This window comes from Vicia villosa, unplaced genomic scaffold (assembly GCF_029867415.1).
Source record: "Vicia villosa cultivar HV-30 ecotype Madison, WI unplaced genomic scaffold, Vvil1.0 ctg.000327F_1_1, whole genome shotgun sequence".
Taxonomy (NCBI): domain Eukaryota; kingdom Viridiplantae; phylum Streptophyta; class Magnoliopsida; order Fabales; family Fabaceae; genus Vicia; species Vicia villosa.
Genome location: NW_026705147.1, coordinates 1,115,591 through 1,128,688, shown reverse-complemented (window position 1 = coordinate 1,128,688; position 13,098 = coordinate 1,115,591). Strand labels below are relative to the sequence as shown.

The 13,098-nt window shown below is 38.3% G+C and overlaps 1 protein-coding gene across 1 annotated transcript; it reads left to right on the top strand.

Moving 5' to 3' along the window:
* The first annotated feature begins 11,374 nt into the window (after positions 1 to 11,374).
* Positions 11,375 to 11,867, top strand: LOC131626881 (uncharacterized). The gene is made up of 2 exons (XM_058897718.1): positions 11,375 to 11,688; positions 11,825 to 11,867. Exons 1-2 carry the CDS (start codon positions 11,375 to 11,377, stop codon positions 11,865 to 11,867), a joined length of 357 nt encoding a protein of 118 aa, XP_058753701.1.
* The last annotated feature ends 1,231 nt before the right edge of the window (positions 11,868 to 13,098 follow it).

Sequence of the window (13,098 nt, the reverse complement as noted above, 5' to 3'; positions counted from 1 at the left end):
AATGAGTATTTTCCCGCATCTGTATTTATAAGGAAAAGGTATGATATCTTGAACTTCAAGCAGAAGGAGGGTGAGCCATTAGGAGATGCTTACAAAAGATTCAAAAGAACTTTAGTAGCATGTCCCACTCATAATATGGACAAGACTGAACAGATCCAAGTATTTGTCAATGGACTCAGAATGAAAACAAAGCAATTGATTGATACAGCAGCTGGAGGCTCAACAAATTTCACAACAGCCTCCGGCATCATTAAAATCGTTGAAGCAATAGCTGCAAATGAGCATTTGGATTTGTATGACAGGTGTGCTAGCAAACCAGAAGGAATCATTGATCTTAAACTGAAAACTTCAAAAATTCGGGTTGAAGATGCGATAGCTGCAGAGGTAGAAAAGAGATTAAAGGCTATGAATATAGGTACTCAACAGGTTGCTCAAATCGAACAAGCTCAACCTGTAAGTTGTGAAATTTGCCAAGGTCCTCACCAAACATTATACTGTGTTGCTACTCCCAAGCAGATTGAAGAAATCAAATTCCTGAGGCAAAACAATCCGTATTCTAACACCTATAATCTAGGGTGGAAGAATCATCCCAACTTCGCTTGGAAAGATCAACAACAAAATCCTCAGAAGGCAGAGTGGGAAGTAGCTATTGAGAGATTAGTTGGACAATGCTCTCAGTTTCAAGAAGAGACGAGAAATAACCACAGGAACACCATAGCTTCAATAAAAAATCTGGAAGTTCAAGTGGGTCAAATAGCACAACATCTCACTCTACAGGCACAAGGTAACTTTCCGAGCGCAACTGTGAAAAATCCGAAAGATCAAGAGAAGATTAATGCTGTTACTACAAGAAGTAAGAAAGTGGCAGAATCGGAAAAAGAAAAAGAGGAAATAGATGACCCCATGGTAATAGAGGTGGAGTTGGAAATAAGAGAAAATCCAAAAGAGCCAGAAGTTGTGAGTTAAACCAGTTGAAGAAAAAAATAAGAAAAATGTTGAACCGGTGATCAAACTACCTTTCCCTTCCAGAGTGACAAAGAAGAATTCAAAAGAGAAAGACTTTGAGAAGTTCACTGCCTTGTTCAAAAAGTTAGAGGTAAATCTACCCTTTTTCGAAGCACTTGAGCACATGCCCTTGTATAAGAAATTTATGAAGGAGGTGATGGAGAAAAAGAGATCAGTGGAAGGAGAAAAAAATTGCAATTGACAAGTGTGGTATAGTCTCGTCAGTAAGGAAGATCCCAACTAAGATGAAAGACCCTGGAGCTGTGGCGATACCTTGCACTATCAAGAATAGAATGTTTGAAAAGGTACTCATCGATTCTGGTTCCAGTGTGAGTTTAATGCCACTATCTATTTTCAAAAAGCTTGAATTGGGAGAGGTGAAGGAAAGTAAGAAAAAGTTAAGGTTCGCTGATCACACCGTCAAGAAACCATATGGGGTAGCTGAAGATGTACTAGTGGAGGTTGATAAGTTTGTATTCCTTGTTGACTTCCACATCATGGACATTCCGGAAGATGAAGAAACTCCTATCCTTCTTGGGAGGCCATTTTTGTTGACAGGCCGCTGCAACTTCGACATTGAAAAAGGGACACTAAAGCTGAAATCATTTGATGACGAAGTAACCTTGAAGATGTTAGGAGTGAAGAAACATAGGGCGGCGGTAAATGATCAAGCTTTTGTTGGTATGATCAAAAATGAGGGAGAATACAAGAGCACCAAACATCTCCAAGAAAAAGTTTCAAGCATAGCCTCTCAGGTCGCTATAGAAGTTAAGAAGAAAAAGAAAGAAGAAAACCAAGGTGAGAAGATGAAGGCGGAAAGTGAGTTAAAGAGAAAAGTGGTCCATGCTTTTCATCTTCATGAGTTCTTGGTGGAGAAAGTAACAAGCAACAAGGTTTGGAGAAGGAAATACCCTCCATAATAAAGGGTAATGGACCGTCGAGCCATGCGATGTTAAACGAAGCGCTCCGTGGGAGGCAACCCACGGTTTTAATAATTAATTTCTCTGTTTGTTTTTTTTTATTTTCAGGAAATAAAAGAGGGCATCTCTAGTGAAAGCTCGGAAGTGCTCATTGGAGTGCAATACTCTCTGTAAGTAACCTCTCCAAGGCTTGTTCTAAAACATTGAGGACAATGTTTGGTTCAAGTGTGGGAGGGGTTCTTTTCAGTTGCTTTTAGTTGATTTCCATTTTTGTTTTTGTTTGTGTGTTGTGTTGACATTGTGTTATAGATTGAGTGGTGGATGCCGAATGAATGATGAATGGTAGTTAGTGGATGAAAGGTGCAACCTGAACTTAATCTCTCGAGGTACTTTAGAAGTGGACATAGCCGAAAGTGTCGGACGCAACTTGAAGAACTGGACTAAGAAGGTAAGTGGTGAAATCGAGCCGGAAAAGAAAGTCACATGACATAAAGGGTGTGTTGAAGCTGCAAACTTCGCCTACATTGTGAGGAACATAAAAAGCCAAACACATGTAAAGATCATCATGAGAGTGAAATCAGGTATGACTTTATCTCTCTAATTTTGCGTTTGTCCTACCGACACAGTACAAATATGAAATCACACACTGAGGCACTTGTTTGTTCTCCTTAGAGCCTTTCCGTCCTTCATTTATTTTTGTTTTATCCCTCGTTAAACCTGTTGAGCCTTTCCCCCTTGTTTGTTTCAACCCACACATGTCATCCTTAACCATAATTCGATCATCTTTGTTTGGCACTTGTGTAATTATTGTTTCTTTTGAATCTGTGTGAAATTGTAAGTTTGGGGTAGTGCTTAAGAAAATAAAGGGCAAGTGTGATATGAAAAAAAAAAGAAAAGAAAAGTGTCTAAAACACAAGAAAAAAAAAGAAAAAAATAGTTTGAAACACTAAAAAGATTTGAAAGACTCGAACGATGTTGATTATCCGGTAATTAGGTAAAAAGGAGAGTCTAAGAAGAAACCCCCTCACACAAAACCGAACACAAAGACAAGAAGAATAACATAAGTCCTAGTTCACAAAACATTTGCATATCAATTCCTTGTTTATCCTTCCTTCCACCTCAGCCCCGTTACAACCTAAAAAGTCCTAAAAAGTGTGTGAATTATTTTTGTGTAGTGAAAGTAGGATGTATGCAAAGTCAAGGGTTGATATTTCATATCGTGATGTTGAGCGAAAAGCACTCTAACCCCGAGAGACAATGTGAGAAGTGTGAACAATTTGCAGGTGAAACACACTCTGTTGTGAAGTGTGATGGACAACAAGGTTCGATAAGTCCAAAAGCTTAATCAAGAAAGGGAAGTAAGTTACGAAAGACATCGGCTATGTTGTGGAAAAGAAAAGTTTAAGGTGACCTCGGTTTGATCTCTTGCATCACTTGAGGACAAGCAATGAGATAAGTTTGGGGTTGTGATCGGTCACCATTTCTACTTAATTTCGCCATAAATTCGGCATAAGATCGTCATACTTGGTAACACTTTGTGGTTGTTTTCAAGAGTTTTTCGTTGATTCCTTTAATGTTAGTTATTTTCTTGCATTATGTTTTTGTGCCCTTTATCATTTCTTTTTAGATTCTTTTGATCTCTCTATTTGGTGGTTGTAGGTTAATTCTGTATCAGATGGAAATGTCACAAGCGTTGGTGTAAAAGAAGCTGAAAATCGTGACATGCGTGTAGTATTTTGATCATAACTGGAGCTTCGTAACTCCGAATGACGCGGTTCCGGTGGCAAAATTATATTAGATTTAGATGCTTTCCATCATGTTTTACCCCAATCTCTCTCAATCCTGATTATTTAATCAATCAAATGGTAAAATAACAGATGCATAAAACATTTAATATATATTAAAAAAGAGATACAGAAAAAATAACGATCAAACTATAAATGATAACATAAGAAAATAAAAAAGAATACCAGCCTTTTGATTTCCTTAACTCACTAGTTTTTTCTTCTCTATTTTTTTAGTGGTGTCTAATATTCGAGAAGAAAGGTTCTTATTTATGCTATTAAATTAGGTTTACCCTATTAGAAACCCAATTAATTCAATTTTTTTATTCTTTAGTAAAGTTTATGAAACAAAAATTTAATCAAATGTTAAATAACATACAAATCAAATTAAATTAATAGAGATTCAATAAAATTAAATCAATAGAGTCAATCAAATCAAATCAAATACATTTTTTTATTCACCTATACAAATAAATAAATAATTTATGAAAACAATGAAATAATTTAATTTGTATACTTCAACTATTGTATTTTTTTATTTTTAATAAAAAAAGTAATTTAACTTCAAATTACTTATAAGAACATTATCAACACATTATCTTAGATTTAGATGCTTTCTATCATGTTTTATCTCAATCTCTCTCGATCTTAATTATTTAATCATTCAAATGGTAAAAAAGAGAAACAAAAAAAGTAACGACAAAACTATAAATTATATTATAAGAAAATAAAAAAAGAGCACCAACCCTTCAATTTCCTTTAATTCACTAGTTTTTTCTTTCGTATTTTTGTGTGGTGTCTATCTTTCAAAAAGAAAGCTTCCTATTTATACTATTGAATTAGGTTTAGACAATTAAAAACCCAATTAATTCATTCTTATTCTTATTATAGTTTTTGAAAAAAATATCAAATCAAATACTACTAATTTAACTAAATTAATACAGAGTCAAATAAATTTATTTTTTTAAAAATATTATATGTGATGCTAAAGTAATTTTTAATTCAACTGTAATAACAAAAAATGTTTTAAAAAATATCAATTAAATAAATTAACTTTTTATATTTTAGATATAGTATTTATATATTTTTCATAAATAAATAGTAACTTTACTTCATATTACTTATAAGAACATTACAACCACATTATCTTATATTTAGATGTTTTCTATTATGTTTTACCGCAATCTCTCTCGATCATAATTATTTAAGCAATTAAATGGTAAAATAACTGATGTATATATTGAGAAAAACATTAGTGGATCATTTAAAAGAGAAAAAGAATTTATATATATATATATATATATATATATATATATATATATATATATATATATATATATATATATATATATATATATATATATATATATATACACACACACACACACACACATATACACATATATAATTAACCAGGATTCATGGATACTTAAACTAAATATGAAAGTTAAATGGTTCACCAATTACCTTTTTATTATAAATATATTTTTTTTCTTTTGAAATTTTTGTTTCAATTTATTTATTTTGACACATTTTGTAATACCCGGTATTATAATTGTCCTATTATTATTACTAAATTGATTTGGTATAAATGATGGATAAACATAATACAAATTCTTACTAATAGGCTTGTTATGATAATTGAGCCAATTAGTGACATGGGAGGGTAGTTTAGACATTTCCCACTTAATTAGATGTAAGACTTGGTTAGTGATCCCTCACTCTCTTTACTCTTGCAAAACCAAAATTTGTGTAGGAAGGAAAAGAACGTGGAATAGAAGGAGGAGAGGAGTGAAGCCATTGTCATCTTCAAGCTTGCATGTGCCAAGATCAACCTTAAGCTCTGATTTTCACCACTTCCATCTCTGTTCCAGCTTCTTCTTCATCTCTAAGGCGAGTCCTTAGATAGAAGCTATGGGGTTTGCATGTTGGGGTTTCTATTTGGGGTTTAGGGATTGTGAGCAATTATGAATCATTGATGCTAGCTGTGTTTGATTGCTATAATCCTTGCATGCTAATGTTCCTAAATGTATTTATATGATGCAATTTTGTTGGGACTGTTTTGCAAGTGTAGGGAATCAATTATGGGATGTTTGGGACTGGTTTAGAGCTCTAAAAACGCAGAAAAATGGATTCTGCTTCAGAGTAATCGGTTACTGGATCCTGGGTAACCGGTTACCCTGTGTAAATTTGCGTGGCTGGGTATTTTTTATGCCAGTAATCGGTTACTGGCCCCAGAGTAACCGATTACCCTGGGCGCAGGGTGAAAAATTCAGCAACTTGGGAAATTCATATCTCCCGTTTCGTGTATCGGTTTGACGCGTACCATATACCGTTAGAAAGCTAATAAAGTGTACTATCTAGGGAAATTGGCCTTGGTGTTTAAATATTATTTTTCGATATATCTGACGCACCTACAATCAAGAGCGACACTGATAACATGTGGATATTATATTGTCAGATTGAATTAACTCCATTATCCTTAAATGCTGTGTTATGTCATTATGTGTTGTACCTGAAAATATGAGGACACCGTCGTTTTGGTTAAACGATTGGATTGATTGTATTGTTTTTGACCTTGACATTACGTCATATTTCCGTATGCTTGAATCGAGGTGGCCGGAAGGCTAGATTGGGATGCTACTCCGACTATGTGGTCAATGAGTCTTCCCGGACCATGTAGTCCAATGGAATAGCCCGTTCATGTGTATTGTTCGATAAGGTGTGCATCTGAGCTACCGTTGTAGTGTGCTCGTGAGTGCCGTACGTGGTTCTTACTCACTTGATGTTAACACACTTGCGTGCTCGGTATGGTGGGGTTATACGGCCATGTAGGCTAATGCATAATGAGGTAACTCACCTCTAGTGAAGTCACGTAGACTAATACTAGGCTTTCGCCCGATGGGCTCAGGCGTCAAGGTGGCGGTTTGTACTCGGCGTAACTCACTAGCGTGAAGAAGGTTAACGGGACAATGACGCCAATTAGGCTAAGGTCATCTCGCGGCCATTTAGGCTTTTGCGAACCCGTTTAACCGTCTTGGAGTGTGCTTGTACAAGTCCTTTGACAATAGACAGGAGGTTACTCATCGAGGATGCATTTATTCCATAATCTAGTCGAGGTTCTTTTTACACTTCTGGATTCCCCGTATATGGATGCGGGTTTGCATACTTGTTTGCTATACAATGTGTATTTGTTTGAGGCAAGTCCAATGGTGGACGAGTCACTTTGTTTACTCCGTATTTGTACCGGAAGTGAGAATAACCCCGAACCCATGGTGGATTCGCTCATTTTTTTATGTTCCCTATAAATCCGAGCGGACTAATAGGATAGGCGGACTCACTGAGATTTAGTAATCTCATCCCATTCCAATTATTTATTTTCCGGTAGCTCGAGGCAAGATTGCGGTAAGTGAAAGATGGATTAGAGCTTTTGGCGATACTTGGATGTTTCTCTTAGTTCTTTAACGTGCTTACTAGTTCTTATGTTTTGGACATTTTCTCCTATGATGTACTTATATTTTGGCCATGATACATTCGGCTTATGTATTTGCGTACTTCTATTTCCGCTGCAAAAATTATGTAATTGTTGTCTTATGAACCATATTTAATACTTTATGCATATTATTCTAGACATATATGTGTGGGGTGTTACACTTGGTATTAGAGCAGGTTGATCCTCGACTTTGCTAAGACGCATCATAATGCAGTACAATTCTTCCTCATATGTGTATAATCAGTACGATTCCTTATGTCTTATTTATGGCATTGAGCTTGATCAACTTGATTCCATGCGTAGGACAGACAGGGAGATGGCTGAGCAACGCAGAGGTCCCGGAAGGCTCAGAACCAGGAATGTGGAGCCCAAGCAAGAAACCGGAGGTGCAGGTATGGAAAGGGTGTTCCAAGCTATTCAGTGTACTGAAGAAGAAAAGGTGATCTTTGCTACTCAGAAGATGAAGGGACTGGCTCTTAGGTGTGGAACACTGCATCTACCTATTTCACCACACAAGAGATTACTAAGGATTGACAACACTTCAAAGTAGCATTCTTGGAGAAGTATTTCCCTAATAGTGTGAGGACTCAGAAGGAGCGAGAGTTCCAGAACTTCAAGAAAGGCGACATGTCTGTTTCAGAATATGTAGAGAAGTTCGAAGACTTGGCTGATTACTCCCGACAAGCTGTTTATGCTCTAGATGAACTATGGAAGATTGATCAGTTCATGATGGGTTTAAGGCCGACATTGCTCATAGTGTTTCCCAAAGAGAGTTCACTACGTATGCTGAATGTTTAAGGCAATGCTATGTTGCTGAAAACAGCTTGAAGAGGGTTCAAGAAGAGAGGAACCAGAACAGGACTAATTTTAGGGATCAAGGAAGATCTACTCAACACTTGAGGCCCCGTAATCCTCCATCAAAGAAGAAACAGGTTTATGGTGACCAATCAGCTCAACCGCCCTATTGTCGCAAGTGTGGTAGGAAGCATACCGGGGAGTGCAAGTACGCTTCAGTGACTTTTTTTAGATGTGGCGAGCAGGGCCACATAGCTCCACAATGTCCACAAAAGAAGATTCCTGAGAAGATTGCAGGTCGTGTTTACACTTTAGATTCAAGGAAGGCCAAGGGAAACCACAATCTCATTGCGGGTACGTGTTATGTTAACAATCAACCTTTATGTGTTTTAGTTGATTGTGGAGCCACTCATTCTTTTGTCTCTACCGAGTGTGTTTACCGGCTTGGTTTGGAGGTTATTCCATTACCTGATCCCATGATTATTTCTTCGGCGACGGATGATACCGTGGAAGCTCGACTAATTTGTAAAGACTATTCGGTGTCTTTTAATGGTCGTGACTATCCAATTGATCTAATATGCTTACCCCTCAAGAGGCTTGATGTTATTCTAGGGATGTATTGGTTGTCTCTTAATTCGGTGTATATTGGTTGCAAAGAGAAGGCCATATTCATTCCTGCAGAAGAGACTTCTTCCGATGATGCAATTACCAAGTTGATAGAAGGTACGATCAGCGCGGTTAATTATCTCTTTTATCAAGAAAGATCCTTTCTTTTAGTTCTTTCCAAGGAACCTTCTGTGAGATTTGAACTGTCTGAGATTCCGGTGGTGTGCGAATTTCCTGATGTGTTTCCTGAGGATATCACTTCTCTTCCTCCAGAAAGGGAAGCGGAATTCTCAATTGATCTTGTTCCTGGAACAACCCCAGTTTCCATCACTCTTTATAGGATGTCTCCTATTGAACTCAGAGAACTCAAGAGCCAATTAGAAGAGCTTCTTGCTAAGCATTTTATCCAACCCAGTGTTTCTCCATGGGGAGCTCCTGTTCTTTTGGTAAAGAAGAAAGACGGAAGTATGCGCTTGTGCATCGATTATCGTCAGCTGAACAAAGTTACCATAAAGAAGAAATATCCTTTACCACGGATTGATGACCTCCTAGATTAGTTGAAAGGAGCCAATGTGTTCTCGAAGATTGATCTTAGGTCAGGGTACCATCAAATCCGAGTGAAGAGCTCAGATGTACCTAAGACTGCATTCAGGACCCGATATGGTCACTACGAGTTTTTAGTTATGCCGTTTAGTGTGACTAATGCTCCGGCAGTTTTCATGGATTATATGAATCGAATCTTTCAACCATATCTGGACAAGTTTGTAGTAATCTTTATTGATGACATTCTGGTGTATTCCCGTACTCCCGAAGATCACGAAGAGCATTTGCAGATTGTGTTATCTACTCTTCGAGAGAAGCAATTGTATGCCAAGTTCAGTAAGTGTGAATTTTTGCTATCCGAAGTAAGTTTCCTCGGTCACGTCATCTCAGGAGGAGGCGTGGCAGTAGATCCTTCGAAATTAGAAGCGGTGGTGAATTGGGATCGGCCAAAGAGTGTGACTGAAGTCAGAAGCTTCCTAGGTTTGGCAGGTTATTACCGGAGATTTATTATGGGGTTTGCTAAGCTAGCCTTACCATTGACGAAGCTTACCCATAATGAAGTTGCTTTTGAATGGAATTCTGAGTATGAGCAGAGTTTCCAGAAACTTAAGAAGAAGTTGACTACTGCACCTATATTAGTGATTCCGAATCCAAACCGATCCTATGAAGTGTTCTGTGACGCTTCTAAGAAAGGTTTAGGCGGATTATTGATGCAAGATGGTCAGGTGGTAGCATATGCCTCTCGGCAGTTGAGATCTCATGAAGAGAATTACCCGACCCATGATCTTGAGATTGCTGCAATAGTCTTTGCACTCAAAGTGTGGCGACATTACCTGTATGGCGATCACTTTGAGATGTTTAGGGATCATAAAAGCGTGAGATATCTTTTTGACCAGAAGGAGTTGAATATGCGACAAAGGAGATGGATGGAGTATCTTAAAGATTATGACTTTGAATTGAAGTACCATCCAGAAAAGGCTAACAAAGTGGCAGATGCCTTAAGTAGGAAAGAATTTCGAGTTGCAGAATTGATGATGTTAGAGCATGGATTATTGGAAAGGTTTCGAAATCTTAACCTTCAGTTTGAATGAAAGCCCAATGGTGTGTTGATTAGTAATTTGAGCATCCAGAATGAACTACGAGAAAGAATTCGGATATCAGAAGAACGTGATGAACAATTGCAAGCGAGCATAAGCATGTTTTATTTCGTTAGAGCACCTGATGGAGTAATCTTGTTTAGACAGAGAATGTGCATACCGAATGATTCTGAGTTGAAGCGTTTGATTCTTGATGAAGCACACAAGAGTAGATTTTCTATTCATCTTGGATCGACCAAAATGTATCAAGACTTGAAGAAAGACTTTTGGTGGCCAGGAATGAAGAATGAGATTGCACAGTATGTGGCACAATGCCCTGTTTGCCAACAAGTTAAGATTGAACATCAGAGGCCAGGAGGAATGTTACAACCACTGGAGATACCAATATGGAAATGGGATTCTATCTCCATGGATTTCATTGTGGGACTACCTCATGCTCGAGGTGGGTATGATTCTATTTGGGTGATAGTGGACAGGTTGACTAAGTCTGCTCACTTTTTACCTGTAAAGACAACTCACAAGGTGATTCATCCCGCAAGGCTTTTCATAGCGGAGATTGTACAGTTGCATGGTGTGCCATCTAGTATAGTGTCCGATCGTGATCCAAAGTTCACTTCGAGATTTTGGAAGATGTTTCATAAGGAATTGGGGACTAGATTGGATATGAGCACGTCTAACCATCCTCAATCCGATGGGCAGACGGAGAGGACAATCCAGACGATAGAAGATATGTTGAGAGCCTGCATTTTTGAAGAAGGTGGGAGTTGGAAGGATCATTTTCCGTTGGTAGAGTTTGCATATAATAACAGTTACCATGCTAGTTTGGGTATGGCTCCCTATGAGGCTCTATACGGGAAAAAATGTCGATCACCACTATGTTGGGCCGAAGTAGGGGAAAAGAGTATGCTTGGACCGGAGATTATACAAGAAACTATCGAGAAAGTCAAAATGATCCAAGATAATCTTAAGAAAGCCCAAGACTGACAAAACCATTATGCGGACAAGCGCAGGAGACCTTTAGAATTTGAAGTTGGTGATCACGTGTATTTGAAGGTCACTCCAAGATTGAGGCTGGGAGGACCATTCAAAACGCGAAAGCTCAGTCCGAGGTATGTGGGACCATATCAGATTATGAGCCGGGTAGGTGAAGTGGCTTATCAGTTAGCATTACCACCTTCACTATCCGGTCTATATGACGTATTCCACGTATCTCACCTCCGAAAGTTCGTGCCTGATACTTTTCATCCTATTCTTCCGGATTCTGTTGAAGTGGAACCAGATCTTTCCTATGATCCTCAACCTTACCGTATCTTAGAGCGTGATAGCAAGTCTCTACGGAGTAAAGAGATACCTATCGTGAAAGTGATGTGGGATGAGACGCGTCCGGAGGAAGCTACGTGGGAGCTTGAGTCAGAGATGCGGGAATCCTACCCTCACTTGTTCTGGTAAGTTCGAATTCGAGGGCGAATTCTAATTAAGGGGGGGAGAATGTAATACCCGGTATTATAATTGTCCTATTATTATTACTAAATTGATTTGGTATAAATGATGGATAAACATAATAAAAATTCTTACTAATAGGCTTGTTATGATAATTGAGCCAATTAGTGATATGGGAGGGTAGTTTAGACATTTCCCACTTAATTAGATGTAAGACTTGGTTAGTGGTCCCTCACTTTCTTTACTCTTGCAAAACCAGAATTTGTGTAGGAAGGAAAAGAACGTTGAATAGAAGGAGGAGAGGAGTGAAGCCATTGTCATCTTCAAGCTTGCATGTACCAAGATCAACCTTAAGCTCAGATTTTCACCACTTCCATCTCTGTTCCAGCTTCTTCTTCATCTCTAAGGGGAGTCCTTAGATAGAAGCTATGGGGTTTGCATGTTGGGGTTTCTATTTAGGGTTTAGGGATTGTGAGCAATTATGAATCATTGATTCTAGCTGTGTTTGATTGCTATAATCCTTGCATGCTAATGTTCCTAAATGTATTTATATGATGCAATTTCATTGCGACTGTTTTACAAGTGTAGGGAATCAATTATGGGGTGTTTGGGACTGGTTTAGAGCTCAAAAACGCAGAAAAATGGATTCTGCTTCAGAGTAATCAGTTACTGGATCCTGGGTAACCGGTTACCCTGTGTAAATTTGCGTAGCTGAGCATTTTTCATGCCAGTAATCGGTTACTGGCCCCAGAGTAACCGATTACCCTGGGCGCAGGGTGAAAAATTCAGCAACTTGGGAAATTCATATCTCCCGTTTCGTGTATCGGTTTGACGCGTACCATATACCGTTAGAAAGCTAATTAAGTGTACTATCTAGGAAAATTGGCCTTGGTGTTTAAATATTATTTTTCGATATATCTGACGCACCTACAGTCAAGAGCGACACTGATAACATGTGGATATTATATTGTCAGATTGAATTTACTCCATTATCCTTAAATGCTGTGTTATGTCATTATGTGTTGTACCTGAAAATATGAGGACACCGTCGTTTTGGTTAAACGATTGGATTGATTGTATTGTTTGTTACCTTGACTTTACGTCATATTTCCGTATGCTTGAATCGAGGTGGCCGGAAGGCTAGATTGGGATGCTACTCCGACTATGTGGTCAATGAGTCTTCCCGGACCGTGTAGTCCGATGGAATAGCCCGTTCATGTGTATTGTTCGATAAGGTGTGCATCTGAGCTACCGTTGCAGTGTGCTCGTGAGTGCCGAACGGGGTTCTTACTCACTTGGCGTTAACACACTTGCGTGCTCGGTATGGTGGGGTTATCCGTCCATGTAGGCTAATGCATAATGAGGTAACTCACCTCTAGTGAAGTCACGTAGACTAATACTAGGCTTTCGCCCAA

Coding starts and splice junctions, on each gene's coding strand:
- LOC131626881 (XM_058897718.1), top strand. CDS start 11,375: ATGAGCCGGGTAGGTGAAGTGGCTTATCAGTTAGCATTACCACCTTCA. Junction 11,689..11,824: donor TCCTACCCTCACTTGTTCTG/GTAAGTTCGAAT, acceptor TCTTACTAATAG/GCTTGTTATGATAATTGAGC.